General features: G+C 38.7%; 1 protein-coding gene across 1 annotated transcript in view; it reads right to left on the minus strand.

Annotated features, from left to right (window-relative positions):
* Magi3 (membrane associated guanylate kinase, WW and PDZ domain containing 3) overlaps positions 1-15445 on the minus strand; it is a 253253-nt gene that overhangs the window by 97351 nt on the left and 140457 nt on the right. Inside the window, exon 2 of the mRNA XM_004641696.2 lies at positions 3419-3535. Within this exon, the coding sequence (XP_004641753.1) occupies positions 3419-3535 (117 nt within the window). The remainder of the gene's footprint in view (positions 1-3418; positions 3536-15445) is intronic.

Genomic DNA, 15445 nt, shown 5'->3' on the forward strand with positions numbered 1-15445 from the left:
GTATTCTAATATGTTCTTGTAATTTCTTAAGTATTTGGATATTTTACGGTATACTTAGGTATTTCAAGTTCATTTATATTTTCCTTGTCCCAAGCCAGGGGTCAGAATTTTCTCCAAGGAGATCTGCAATCTTTTAGTGAGGAATGATTCTCTAGAGATCAGTGTGATAATTACAACAAATATATCATTGCTTCTAGACACACAATGGAGATTTGTACATTTTGGTTTGTAAGTTATAAAGCCCCATTAAGATCTAAAGGGGATGCAGCTAGTTGGACTCTATAAATGAAAACTAAATAAACTATAGATCTTTTCCAGGCCAAACTTTCACACTAAGGAGGAACTAGGCCACTAGGACACTAAATAAAACTAAAAAGGTCCAAGTAAAAGTGACACAGGGCAGTAAAAAGAGACAGGTCTTAAACATGTATCCTTTTTATTTCATTGTTTTAACCAGGAAAGAGGGAATTCTATAGAACTGTGAAACTAAAAATGTTATCCACAGATACTACATGGAGACAAAATACAAGAAGTAAAAATGAAATTGCTATTACACTTTTATCTCTTCTAAGAGCAGTGAGTGCTTCATGTTAGAAAACAATTAGACTAATAAGATGGTCAAGAAAACAGCCCAAAATTTACTATCTGTCCAAATAAACATCAAAGTATAAAGACCACAGAAAAACTGATAAGATGATCCTGTGAACTTTTCCAGAGAAATCTAGCAGAAAACAAGCTTTAGACAACCATAATACTTAAGAAATAATATGAGGGGCTGGGGAGATGGCTCAGTAGAATAAGCGCTTGACTGGCAAGCACAAGGGCCTGAGTTCAATCCCTGGTTCTGGAAAAAAAAAAAAAAGGAAGGAAGAAAGAAAATAATATGGGAATTTGTGCTGAGATTTGTATTTATTCACAAAATAATAAACAAATGATTACAAAGGAGACAGTATAGTAATGTAATTAAAGGCTGTTTGTTTTGCAAATACAGATTTAACTCAACTATTAAAAATCAGGGTAAGAATGGGGAGAGCACAGAGAACACAGAATGAGCGTATTAATTACCTTTACTTTTTAGGAGTAAAAAGATATTCCTTAAGTCAGATGATGACAGAGAGACAGAGGAAAAAGAGATGACCCAATAATTTTAGTATTGTTCGCAGTAAGGATAAAAACAAAATAATGGAGGAAGAATAAAAAATATTATACATCACTTGAAAGCTAACCATTAGAATAAAGATATAAACCTTCCTTAGAAAGATAAACACTGACTCTACCAAGAAAAAGGCTTACATATGGCAAGATACAAAAACGGTACAACTCAAGCTAAAGTCAATGAACACATTAACAAAGTTCCCAGGCAGGCGCTGCGGGGCATCCTGTAATGGCAGTACTTAGGAAGCTGAAAAAATAGGTCTGTAGTTTCAAGGCCAGACTAGACTACACTCTTGTTTCAAAAAAAGAAGAGGAAAGTTTAAGATTGGCTACTGTGTGAAGTCTAAAACTGTCTATAAAACAAACAGATCCAGAAACATCAAGAATAAAAGGATGGACAATGATACCTCAGGAGTACGGGTCAGCTTGCCAGACTCTACAGCAAACACTCAACTCCTGAAACATGATGGAGGTTCAGCTCAGTTTAATTTGGCTCACAGCTTTGGACATCTCAGCCCAGGGTCATGGTCTCCTGGGCAGAAACACCACAGCAGGAAGCTGTGATTAGGCAAGGCCATGCCTTCATGGTGCCCAGAAGGCTGGCAAGAGCGACACCTTCACAGGGCACACCCTGTGCCCTGCCTCCACCTGGGCCCACCTCCAACAGCACAGTCCACTGTGCACAGCGCTGGGGCAATCCACTGAAGAGTACACATCCCCACCATCCAAGCATCTCTCTGGGGGTGTCTTATTCCAGGCAAATTGGCATTAAAAATTAAGTGGCACATCAGGCAAACACAAATTTAAAAGACAGCTCAAATCTGACAAGCTGGATTTACGTAAAGAAATCATAGAGAAGGTGTCATTTAAAAACAGAAGAATATCTTATAGCTTGCTAAGGAATCTATGGGAGCCTTTGAAGGATAAAGTAGAGAGAAACAAGAATGAGATGTGCACTTTAAAGATGGGCTAGCTAAGAATGTTGGCACATACCCGTAATCCCAGACTTGGGAGGCTGAGGCAGGAGAACTGCTGTGAACTCGAGGCCAGCCTGGGCTATATAGTGAGTTCAAGGCCAGCCTGCATTACATAGTGAGGCCCTGTCTCAAAAAATCAAAACAAACAAAAAAACAGGCTAAACTGAGATAACAAAGAGAGACAGGATGACCAGTTAGGATGGAGGAGGAGGACAAAGCATGTGTGGGCGCCTGCTCTAAGCCAAGTACACATGCTCTCAGTTACAAGTATAAAAGGTGAGGCTGCTATTCTTATTTTGTGGGGATTCTGAGGCATAGCAACACTGACTTGCCCAAGTAAAGCTACTACCAAGATGCTACAGTCAAGATTTTGAACTCAATTTTATCTAGCTATTTGCTCTTATACTAGGTTACTTTTTCAAAACAAAAACAAAAGAAAAAGAAAAGACGAAAGGAAAAGGACAAAGGAAGGGAGAGAAGGAAGAAGGAAGAAGGAAGAAGGAAGAGAGGAAGAGAGGAAGGGAGGGACAGAGGGAGGACAAGCAAGGAAGGATAAAAGAAATGCAGAGGGGTAGGTATTTTAAAAGCATAATTAGGAAACCCTGTGATAAGAACTTGCATAAAACTGAGAAAAAAAAAAAGAATAAAGAATTATGAAAGCTAGTACCCAGAGGGAGTTCGAAATATTTTGAAGAGGAAAGCACAGAAGTCCCTACATGCCCTTATACATGTACTCATCAAAGTCAAAATGTAAGTATATATTTCTTGTTATATAAACTAATGTTTATATACTTTATATAAATCAAAAATACACCAATGCAGTAATAATCAGAATCTTTTTATAATCAGAAAAATATTAAAACTAATAGCTATAAAAAATTCCAAATAGATTACAACAAAGAAGCAACATGTACCTTTTTCTTTTCTTCCCTTTTTCTCATTAAAAGGGAAGATTTTAAAGCTAATAAAGTTTTTAAAAAATTTGTTTCAGTGTAATAGGCATTAAGAGCTTAAAAGTTACTGCATAGGCTTTAGAAATCAATTTGTAGGAACAAAACCTAGTTAACAAGATACAGAAAGTCACAATATAAAATCTTCTGACTTTTCTTTTAAAATCCAAACACTTAAAAGTCCTATGAAAATTCTTCTCCTTTTCTTTTTATCCAATTTTTATTTCATTCTTATCCCAAAGTTAAGTCTTATAACTTGCATGACTGGATTATTTCTAGAGTCTTAGTTAACAAGAATATTTCTGTCTTGTTAATTTTATTTTAACAGATACTTACATGGAATGGTTCTTAGGTAGAGATTATCTCTGATTACTTGCTGCAGTTTGTGGTCAATTGATCCTTTTTGAAACTGAAGGCTCAGGTAATGTCGCAAATCTTTGTTAATGACTTTGCCTACAAAAAAAAAAAATAACTGTTAGATGTCCACTTAAGTATAAAAACTAGTGACCTTTAAACCATCTAACTACTAAGAAGGAAAACCAAAAAGAATACTAAAAAGTTATCACCAAATTATTATTATTGTGTTTGGAGTACTGAGGCTGGGGATTTGGCAAGCTGGAAGCCCTGGATTCGGTCCTCGGCACCAAAAGTCAGAAAAATAAACCTCCTCTATTTGCAGTACTAGGGGTTGACCCTAGGACCATCATACTGCGCTACACCCCCTGCCTTTTTTTTTTTTTTTTTTTTTTTGAGACAGCTTCTTGCTAAGTACTAAATTACTCTGGCTGGGTTCAAACTTGTGATCCTCCTGCTTCAGACTTCCAGACTATTGAGATTATAGGCACGTGCCACTACACTTGGCTAGCATCATCCTCGACCTACCTCTACCAAGTGCCAAGCTCATCAAACTCAGTCATCTATATATTTGGAAATTTCAAACAAGCACCTCAAATTTTATACAGCAGAATTCCCACAATGCTTCCTCTTCCCTACTTTTACCAGTCTTAGAAAATAATGGTGTTATTCAGTGGTGGAAGTTCTTCAAATCTAGAAGACATCCTTGATTTCTCCTTCTCACTTCTGTACCTAGATCCAATCCATCAGCAATTCTGCCACTTGGACCTCCAGAACACAGTTCACGGCTCTCCACCTGGATCCACAGCACCTTCTTCCGAGCCTGCTGGGATGGAACCCAGGGCTGTGCGTATGTGTGGGAGGCACAATAACTCCGGGCCTCCAATACTATTGCAAGTGAGTCTTTTTCTAAATCCTGTGAATCTGCCACATTATGACTCCGTGCTATATAGCCCTTAATGGTCACCTGAGTGCCTCTGACCTGTAAAATTCTCTTGATGCATCAGCGTCATTACCTGACTTCCTCCTCCCCTACCTCTGCTGAGCTGGTGCCTAGTTCTCACCCCACCTATTTCCCATAAGTCTCCTGCTATGCCCCGGAGGTGGGACTTCCTGTCATAGCCCGGTTGCCTAGTTACTCGTGCCTTTTACCCGCCCACGTCCTTTCCCTATGCCTCCACTATATATATACCCAGCACCTCCCCTAAATACACGAGACTTGATCAGAATCCTGTCTTGTCTCCATTTCTCGCACCTCCTGTCCTTTGTCCCCTCCTCAATTCCCCGCTCCTCTCCCAGGTGACCTTCGTTGACTGACCCGCTGGTTCGGGACACACATGCTGAAGACACACTCTCTCTAGGCTGCAGCCACAGTCCTTCCCTGCATCCATGTTGGTCTTTTCCCCCACACCTCATTACAGTAGCTAGAGATCTAAAATGTAAACCAGATCACTGTTTCTGTTTTCATAACTCTCTGAACTTTTCCTTTTTGAGATACTGGGATTGAACCCAAGGCCTCCGCATTGAGCTACATACATTCCCAGGCCCCCACTTTTTCATTTGAGACAGAATCCTAACTCAGCAAGCTGCTAATTTACTAAGTCACTAAGGCTGGGATGGAACCTGAGCTCATCCTGCCTTAGCTGCCCTGAGTGCTGGGATTTTTTTTTTTGCTACACTTCAAATAAAATGCAAACTCTCACTGAAGACAGAGGAAGTCCTCCATGTTCTGGCCCTGGCAATCTCTTACCTAGATTCTAACTCTTCCCTCTCTCAAATTTCATAACACATTGATCATCTTTTTGCTCTTTTCAGAACAGGGCCTTCATTCAGAGCATTCTGTCTGTCACTAGGTTGAATGGCACACCTTCTTGTCTGAAGGGTGTGAATAAATAAGAGATTGAATAATTTCCTTTTTTTGAGGGAAAAGGAGAGATATAGATTAGGGGTCTTACAGAAATAGTAAACAGAGGACTGTAAAAATCTCAGACCAGTGAATCTATAATATGGGTTGAGCTTTATGAGAACCAAAGCCATCCAAATACTATTTTGTAAGATGTCAAATAATCAGAAAAGATCGATGCTAAGACAGATTATCTCTTTGAGTAAGAAATGAGTAGGAGGGCCAGGATATAGCTCAGTGGCATATTGCCTGCCTGGCAAGTATGAAGTGTGAGGTCCCGAATATGATTCTTGGTACCAAAAAAAAAAAAAAAAGACCAGGTGATTAAAGTATATTCTTTTGTATAATTGGAACAACATCCTTGCAACAAGGTTATATAAACCAAAAATGTCACTATCAGTCAATTCATTTTTAAAACTATTATTCCATAATATCACATTTCCAATCTTCTGTTGTGGTATTTGCTGCATGTATGAATAAACATAACCTATGTGGGAATGTTAATATAAACAGGAAATCCATGTTTCTAAAGTTCAGAGGCTACATTAAGACCCTAGACCACAAACATAAAACAAAACTCCTTTTGCCTTGCCAAAAAGACATACTGAAGAAGGGGTAAGTCTTTTTGGTTAAAAGCTGTCTACCTGAAAGATATTTGTAGAGCTAAACATAGAAGAATCCTTGGGGCCAGGGAGATAGCCTAAGGCCAGGAATATAATTCAGGGCTGAGGAGATAGCTCACTAGAATAGGCGCTTGCCTGGAAGGTCCAAGGTCCTGAGTTCAATCCCCGGTACTGCCCCCCTCCCCCAAAAAAGAAAAATCCTTGGTCTCAGAGGTTGCTTCTGTCAGGCACTTAAGGGTCTCACTTACCCAAGTCTAATATGTAGAGAATCATATTACTTCATTCTTTCCTTATATTACAGTACTTATTTACTGCTGGTCAAAGAAAAGCTTTACTCATAATCAATATTGCGTAGTCCCATTGCTTACTGCACAAAAATTTACTCAACAATGAGTTTACAAAGTACTTTAAAACATGAACAATATCTCACATGTTTTTCAAACACTATACCAAAGTTCTGGTAGACTGCTGTTAGTGCTGAATAGAGTTCAGAATGGACAGAAAACACATCATTGTTTTTTATCCATCTGAAATAATAACGTAAGTTCCAACAGCCCAAACTCTGCTATCCACATATTTTCAGGAAAGTAATTTGGATAAATGATAATGATAGTATAATTAAAGAAGACATTGAATTAATACTTCTAACTCATGATTTCTTATTTTAATTTAAAACTTTAAGATATTCCTAAATTACAGAGATAACTATAAAATACTAAAAATTCAGACTGAATTTTAATGTACAATATAGGCATTAACTTAGACATATTTAAAAGATAAAGCCACCATATAATCCTGGATAACAAATTATATAGCATGATGGGCCTCATAAGGGAAAGTGGAATTAAAACAACTCAATTCTTGTTTTAAGGGACTATGAGGCTTTAAAATTAGTTGAGTCAAAAAGGAAGACCTCAATTTAAAAATTACAGTTATTGTCAGCCTGATAGCTCAGCAGATTAAAGTGCCTGCTTAGGCAGATGCAGGGACGGGGATTTGATCCCTGGCTGGCCATGCTGGCCACACCCCCTGGGTATGCTCAGACTGGGCATAGTGCCTGTAATCCCAGCATTTACGAGGCTGAAAAACAGGAGAATTACTGTGAGTCCAATCTACGTAGTGAGACTCTGTACTAAATACAAAAAAAAAAGGGAAAAGCACATGCATTTGGGGGCCGGGGAGATGGCTCAGTAGAATAAGTGCTTGCCTGGCAAGCACAAGGGCTGGAGTTCAATCCTTGGTTCCCCCCAAAAAATAAAAATAAAAAATAAAAACTACAGTTATCATGCTGGAATTGAACTGGTTTTACCCACAACTTCTATCAGGATTCTGAACATAATGCTGCAATGAATAGGTACAAAGAAAAGGATGAGGAAGAATTTTATAAAAATTAGATATTTTATTTAAAATAACTCCATGGCAGAGCGATCACCTACCATGATCAAAGCTCTAGGTTTGACACCAAGTACTATAAAAAGTAAAAATTACATAAATAAGCAGCTTGTTCAAAAATATTCTTTTTCGAGGTTGGACACAAAATACTGTAAGCATCAATACAACATAAATTATGATAATTCAAATTAAATGGGTTAGCATTCTCTAAGATTAACAAATAATAATAAAATATGCTAGACATAGCAGTTGTCTTGGATTTCTTGTCTCAGAATCCAAAAGATCTTTCCTAAGGGGGCAGAACACTATGGTTCCCTCTGTTGTACTGAGGAAAGGTTTTCCCATCCATGTCACTAGCCTTTTTTTTTTTTTTTTTTAGGCAGGATGGCTTTCCCACCCATGTCACTAGCCTTTTTTTTTTTTGAGGCAGGATCTCACTAAATTGTCCAGGCTGAGCTCAAACTTGCAAGCTTCCTACCTAAGCCTGGTATTACAGGCATGTATTACCATGCCTGGCTTATAAATTTTTTTTTTTAAGTGTAAGTATCCCAAATAGGCAGCTAACTGCAGTATTACTGAAGGCCAGCAGAAATATTAATTCAAAAAGACACTACTGAGAATATATCTATTTACTAAACTTCTGCCTTTGGTTTATGTTAGTTCACAGAAACACCATTTCAAGAGTGTGAAAAATTTCCATTTGAGGTTAATGTAGTTGCTACTAAATAAATAGACAGCTTGCCTGGAAAAGCCTGTAATACACAAATATATCCAGGTACAAGTTTCAACATACAAATTGGGGCTGGTGAGATGGCTCAGTGGTCTAAAGCAGCTACTTAGAACAAGCTTCGCAAAGCACAGGGACCGCGGTTCAATCCCCCAGCACCACATGCCAGCCACTCCCGCCCCCGGGTGGGCTGAGCTGGCCACACACACATAAATAAATAAATAAAAAATTAAAAAAAAAAGAGCAATGAAAAATATGCTCATTAAAAAAAAAAACCACACAAATCCATAATCAGAAGAACTTAGAATTACAAATCCCTACTTTCTGCATATATGGAAATTAATATTTACCAGCAGTTCTCTCTGAGGAATCAGTGTATATGACACCTGGCTGTTACCTGGATAAGCCCTATGGCAGGCTGCCTTGGGGATGGACAGACAGACACCTGTAAATCAGTCTAACTGCCCACATTTTATGATCTATTTTACAAGGAAACTATTTCAAATACTTGCTTAAGTCAGGATACAACATGTCTTTTCTATTTTCTAATCTAGTAATTACAAAACTGGAAACAAAAAAGTTTGGTATGTCTTGTTCCTCTGAATTCATAATGAATCATGATGATGGTTACAGCTACTACTTAAAATGTCCCCCAAAAGGCTCACTGTGTTGCCAGCTGATGAGCTTACAAGAAGCAACTGGATCATGAGGGCTTCAATCCACGCCACTGAGGGGATTAATCCTTCACTGAGGAGACCTTAATTGATGGCCTTACTGTGAGGTGATGGAAGATGGAGGCAGAGCCTTGGCGAAGGGAACACATGACGCAGCCTGCCCCGGGCGCTGTATCTGCCTCCAGCCCTTTCCTCTCCTCTCTGGCTCTCCCGTTTATTCGTGCTTCCCATCATGAGGTAGACAACTTCGCTCCCTACGCTCTTCTTACCTTAGCTCCACAGCAATGAAACCAGTTAACCATGGCCTGAAATCTCTGAAGCTCAGGGCCACAATAAGCTTTTCTTCCTTTAAACTGACTTTCCCAGGTATTTTGTCACAGTCTTACATAGCTAATATAGTGATCATTCCTTCCTCTCCAAAAATTTACATCAAAAAAATTTATCTTCAAATTTTGCTACAGATTAGCTTATGTTAGGAAACTGAGCTTTAGCTTTCTCACTCTACCTTGTCCTGGAGCATTTGCCTCACTCCAGCCTTGCAGTACTTCCTACATTCTTAATCATTTTGTGAAAAGCACTGACAGTAACTCCGAAATTGTATGAATCTCTTCAGCTCCTGGTAAGCAATTCATTTGAGTCTTGAAAATTTAAATTCATTTAAACTGATTCTCTTACTATCCTATCTTTTTATGGTATACCGTCTCCTGATTCAGGTTGCTTGTCTTATTTCTTAGTGTTGGAAAGGTAATTCTGGTTACTTCAAAATTATACTAGTAAAATAGGAAAGGTATAGATCTGATTTTGATCTACAGACAGCGACTGATAAGATTTATCTTCTTCAGACAGCGAACCTCTTACTTCTTGTTGCTCTTGATCCATACAAAAATTTAAATGCTCTTTGTGATCTGAGAAGCATCTTAGCTTCTTTTGAGCTTTGACCTTTAAAAAGAACATTCTCACATGTTTGTTTTTTGAAGTCTACCTAGCACTATGTAAACTATTATGGTTATGAGCTCTTTTTTTCTATCAATCACACGGATCCTTTATGAAACCTCAGCTCTTCACACAATTCTGTACATACATAAGTATTTCTATCTACAATTTTTCTTTTAGAACTCTCTGGTCTTGGAACCGTACTTACTGATGCTATACACCTTTTTGTGTGTGTGACAGGGTTTCACTACGTAGAACAGGGTGGTTCTGAACGTGAAATTTAGAAGAGTATTGTTTCTTATTGCTTCTTCTACTTCCTGAGCTTACAGCAGTATGAGAAGGCTCCATGAATGTGGTAAGAAAGACATGTATGAGCTGAATGCCTTGATTCAGGGTATACCCTTTAAGAAAGGTTTCTAAAAGAAAGCATGCCTCAGTTCTCCTTACTGTGATATCCAAAAGATAACCTGGTGACCTCTAAAACTTTGTTCAATAAAGCTAACTCAACACAATTTATGTTACTAGGTACAGCAGTTGTTTCCCATTAGACCTAGATTCAGAACAGCAGTGTATCTTATTACTTCCTTTACCTCCTGAACTCTACAGTAGTAGTATGGGAAGGGCCCATGAATGTGGCAAGAAAGTTCCTAAATGAAATACAGCAATTCTACTTTTCTGTATTCTATTTATTTGTGTACATTAGTCACCTTTTCATTGCCAGAACAAAATACCTAACACAACATAGAGGAAGAAAGGCTTGTTTTGGTGCATCCTTTTAAAGATCTCATTCCATAGTCAGCTGGCTCTGAGGCAGAAACACCATGGCAGAAGGGTATAATAGCGAAAGTATTCACTTCACAGCAGCCAGGAAGCAGAGTGGGCAGAAGCTGAGATGAAGGTAAGACGGGATACACACTTCTAAGGGTGGTCTACCAACATACCCTTCACCCAGGCCTCCCCTCCTAATCAACCATCCACCTATGAACTCATCAGTGAGTCACTCCAGGATGGGTCAGCACCATCACCAACCAATTACCTCTCTAGGCTTCTCACTCCAATCAACCTGACAATCAAGATTTGAAATGTAATTTCAAAATGTAAATTGTACTTACTTTTCTACATATTCTGAACCCAAATGTTTCACAGTAAAATCTACAGCAAGGAGGTTATTAAAAATACCTCATGCATTGTTACACCTAAGCATTTGTGAGCTATCTGAAGGCCAAAGCCTGGTTTGTTTTTACTGATTTAGTCCTAGTATCTACCACAAACAATGAGTGAATCAGCTTAATTTTAAATTCCCAATTGTTCATTTGAACCTTTCCATCCCTAAACACATAAAATTTAAGAAGTCAGTAAGCATTTAACTGATAAAGTAGATATGCAGCTTTAATAGTTTATGTATTACTGTGTCTTAAACAATGAAACTGATTTTGACTGTCAAAATGGTACAATAAATTCTACATTCAAGTGGCAAGCTCTTATACAACTTTTTTTTCAAGCCATGATCATTTAATTCAGATCACAAAACTTGAGATGAACACCTAACTAACATATAACCTTCTTATATTATTTAACTGCAAATAAAGTTTCTTTTCAGGGCATCAGTGCAACTAAGTAGGAATTATCTAAATAAACTTCGAATGCCATTCTTAAAGTATTATAAATAGACTATATTGAGAATAAAAAACATTATTTTTTTTCTGGACTAATGATAAATGATGAGGTAGAACAGCTTCAGCAGATTTTCTGGCCCTCGACCCCTAAATTAAGTGTGTGCTGACTTGAAATACTGGTGGCTTTTTAGGAACGAGAGATCTGTGTTTCTGAGTACCCACTCTTTAATGCAAAGATGAATGTTTACTTCTTCAAATGCTTCAGTCTCACTAACACATAAGCCCTTAGCAGACCCTAATAAAAGACCAACTTGTAAAATTGGGTCATTTTAATGTTTTTACTATTTAACAAATACTTTTCTTGATGAATGTAGTCATGAGAGTTGTTCAGCAGTATTCAAGTTATGGTTTCCCTGGTTGGTCTGTAGTCTTCAATAAGAAGTTACTGTATATAAGAAGTTATTGTATGCAACATCTGTCAAACTAGTAATACTGCACTGATGCATCATCATTTTTAGGATTGTTGGTTACCTGGGCTTATTTACCCCAAATAACCTTGCCTCCTTCTGTCACAAAGCCCAACTTGCTCACATTCACCTCAATCACTGTTCCTTTGGGCGTAATAACGCCCAAAGTTGTATACAGTGGTGATGAAGGATTCTTTTTCACACCAAATATTGGCAGACAAAAGGTGGCTTTCAGTTCAGGATGTGTTACATGGGTCTTCTTCAAATGTAAGCCTACTGGCCTAACAAATACTTCATATTTAGGTGGTTTTCTTGTAAAGCCATATCCAACAAAGCAGATATTAATAACCATCCTCTTTCATGCCTTCTTTTTTCTCTCTCCAGTTCAAATAACTTTTAATACTTCCATTTCTCCTTGGGCATGACTTTGGGCAGAGGAACTTTCCATTTTCCCACCTTTTCTTTGCATTTCTGTTTAATCATGTTGGAAAGTACTTTTGCACAAGACTGTCCATCTCTGTCCAGCAGGTAGGCAGGTACTGCTCCTTGTGGAGTCTTTTCGTCATTCTTCTGTTTGGCATTTTCATGCATCTTGAGTCTTCTTCATTTGTATTTTCTCCACATGGCACTGTTTGTGGTAGAGCTGAGCCTTCAGGCCAATCTTTTTTTTTTTTTTTTTTGCCTTCTTTGAATGTTCATGAGCCTCTTGACTTTCCTTCTTTCTCTCTTTCTCATGGTAACCCAAGCAGTAGCCACAGCGTTTCCAGTGTAATTCAATATATTCATTCTGTGGCATGATGGCAGCTGCAGAGCCATCATGGGCAGCTCAGGTGTGCAAAGAAAAGTCCTAACTTTGAGGTCTCCCCGATGTACGAGCTGCCTCTGCGCAGCCAGAAACAGGAAACTCTTACACATCTTTAAAAGAATTCTTTTAAAACTTATAGTTTGTATCCCAATACCTCAAACTCTGTCCCTTATTAACATTCTAAAAGGTATTCACAAAATAACTGGCCCGAAATATAAAATAAAGCTAAGTTAACCATTTGAAATTTTTGTCCTCTAGCTCTACTCAGGATAATCAGTGTACAGCAGGAGAAAAGGCCAACATAAAGAGAACAGTAAAAACAGAATACTGATGACTAGGACCATTACTTTACAATTATATTTATTTATTTATTTATTTACTTACTTACTTACTTATTTTGTATTTTAAGGAAGGGTCTACAGGGTGTTCAGGGTCTCACTACTAGATCGAACTCATACTGACTCTCCTGTTTACAGCCTCCCAAGTGCTGGGATTACAGGCACGCACCACCATGCCCAGTCTTACCCATGCTATATGTTTTAACTCATCATGACAACTTTTGAGGGACAAATTATTATCTCCATTTTATAGATAAGAAACTAAAGAATATTAAGCCTATTAAGCAACTTGGCCAAGGTTACACTGCTAATAAGTGGCAGACCTGACACAGAAACCCATCAATCTGGTTTCAGAAACTGCACTGTAAACAGTGTAAGCACCGCTAGAATAGGTATGTTTGTGTGTCTTTTGATGAATTTCTTCTTGTACATAATTTAGAGTGCAATGTTGCTCTTTTATAAGAAACTGCTTTTCAGTGAAACAATTAAACCCAGTCATTTCCTAGTACTGAACAGTAGACCCTTGAGAATAAAACAGTGAATGAGAATAAACCTGAACAAAATTTAAACACTCAGAAAGCCAGACATGGTGGGGCATACCTGTAATCCTAATTATTTGGGAAGATGAACCAGGAGAATCACAAGTTCAAGGCCAGCCTGGCAATTTAGTAAGATCCTGTCTCAAAATGAAAAATGAAAAGAGCTGGGGATGCTAGCTCAGTGGTAGAGAACTGCTGCTTTTGATCCCCAGCAACCTCCCCTCAATACACACACTACCCCAGCGGGAAGAGGACTACTGGTGAAGAAATTTCAAACATATTATGGAAAAGAAGTAGAACACTATGGAAATCTGTAACCTTGATCCTAAGTCGGAAGCTGAAACTTGAAAGAGAAATGGGTACTAGCTAGCCACAAAGGGGATAGGGAAACTGGTAGAGGAGAGCAAGAAATACACAGGAACTTACTTGATTTGAGAAAGAAGGATGGAGAGAGAAATAAAAAATATCCAGTATAGCTGGCTTTTACAACGAGGGAAGAGTTCACACAGACTGAAACAAAGAGCTCCAGGTACTAGCACTGAGCAGAATCTTGTAACAATACAGTAATTCAAAACTAGCAAGGTACTCAGTTCTGATAGCAAAGCCTTTTATAATTGCTCTAAGCTAGCAACTCTGGACACATTCTTTGTAGCTACCTCTATACTCAAAATTTGTGTTCAATGCCAATCATAATTTCTATTCTACCTGTGAAAGTGTATCTAAGCTTATACCTTTAAAAGGCCTGTATCTCTATACAATAAGTATGTCACTCTCATTACAGGCAAGCAAGACACTCAATGAACTTTAAAATAATTTATATAATTAAATTCTTGTCCAGTCCCAAGTGTGGAAAGCATTAACTACTCTGGAATCTCAGGAGCCACTTCAGTTCTTAAAACTAGTCAGTTTTCATTACTTTCAACTTGGTTTGAAGAAACTCTCGAAGCAGCCGGGCAATGCTGCGATCTTCTGCAGTACGGGGCAGCCACTTCTCCCTAGTCAGAAGCCTCCTGTCACAGGAGCCGCGGCCAGGGTCTGCATCGCTAAGTGCAGCAGCGGTGCACTGAGGCAGCGCGCCTGCTCTCCACAGGCTCCTGGAAGCAGCCTCCCACACTGATTCAGTTAGATTTCACCCACTGCTCGTGCTCCCACGCTGGCCAACTTTAAGGCCCAGTGTACGACTGTACATGCTGCACAACCCTAAAATAGCTTCCACCCTTCTCCTTTCTTTCCTTCAGCTTCTCTCTGTTCCCTATCTAGTATGTTTATTGTTCTTTAATGCACTTACAATCAGGAGAACTAGGAGTCTTGTGAGAGAAAGAACTTTTTGATTTAATTAGTCTACACATCTGAAAAAAATACCTGAATTGTACCAAACTGAAAGTAACCATTCCCACATTAATGCAGCACTGAAATCTCTTCATAATTTTCAGAAATTATTTTCTGAAGTCCCATTATTATGCTGTATTTTATGTTCTTTATTTGCTTAAAGCAAATATTTCTATATCTGATATAGTTATCAATAACAATAATTTCTCTGGAACGCTCAGACAAGTGATCAGGGATGAGACAGAGAGACAAGAGCTGGGAACCCAGAGAAACACGCTGTTGCCTACACACATGTATTCTCATTTTGGAGGCCACTACAGCAGGCCTGCTAACTCCCTGCCCTTGTGTGCCTTCTATACTCACTGTTCTTCACACTGGTTTCCATTCTGTGTCCACTCTCCCTGGTGCTTCACAGTGCCACAGACATATAAATACTTGTCAGCGCAAGAGACCTGCATGCCAACCACTCGTCCACCTGCTCGGGAGGCCGAGACCCAGGACTCTGCATTCTACCTCAGGGTCCTGTGCTCACTACTCCTCCATACTAGTCCTAGCCACGAACAGTGTGGCACACATCTGCCTCACTCAGTGGAGCCTGACAGAGAGAGAGAGAGAGAGAGAGAGAGAGAGAGAGAGAGAGAGAGAGAGAGAGAGAGAGAGAGA

Source organism: Octodon degus, unplaced genomic scaffold (genome assembly GCF_000260255.1).
Source record: "Octodon degus isolate 3935 unplaced genomic scaffold, OctDeg1.0 scaffold00140, whole genome shotgun sequence".
Classification (NCBI taxonomy): Eukaryota; Metazoa; Chordata; class Mammalia; order Rodentia; family Octodontidae; genus Octodon; species Octodon degus.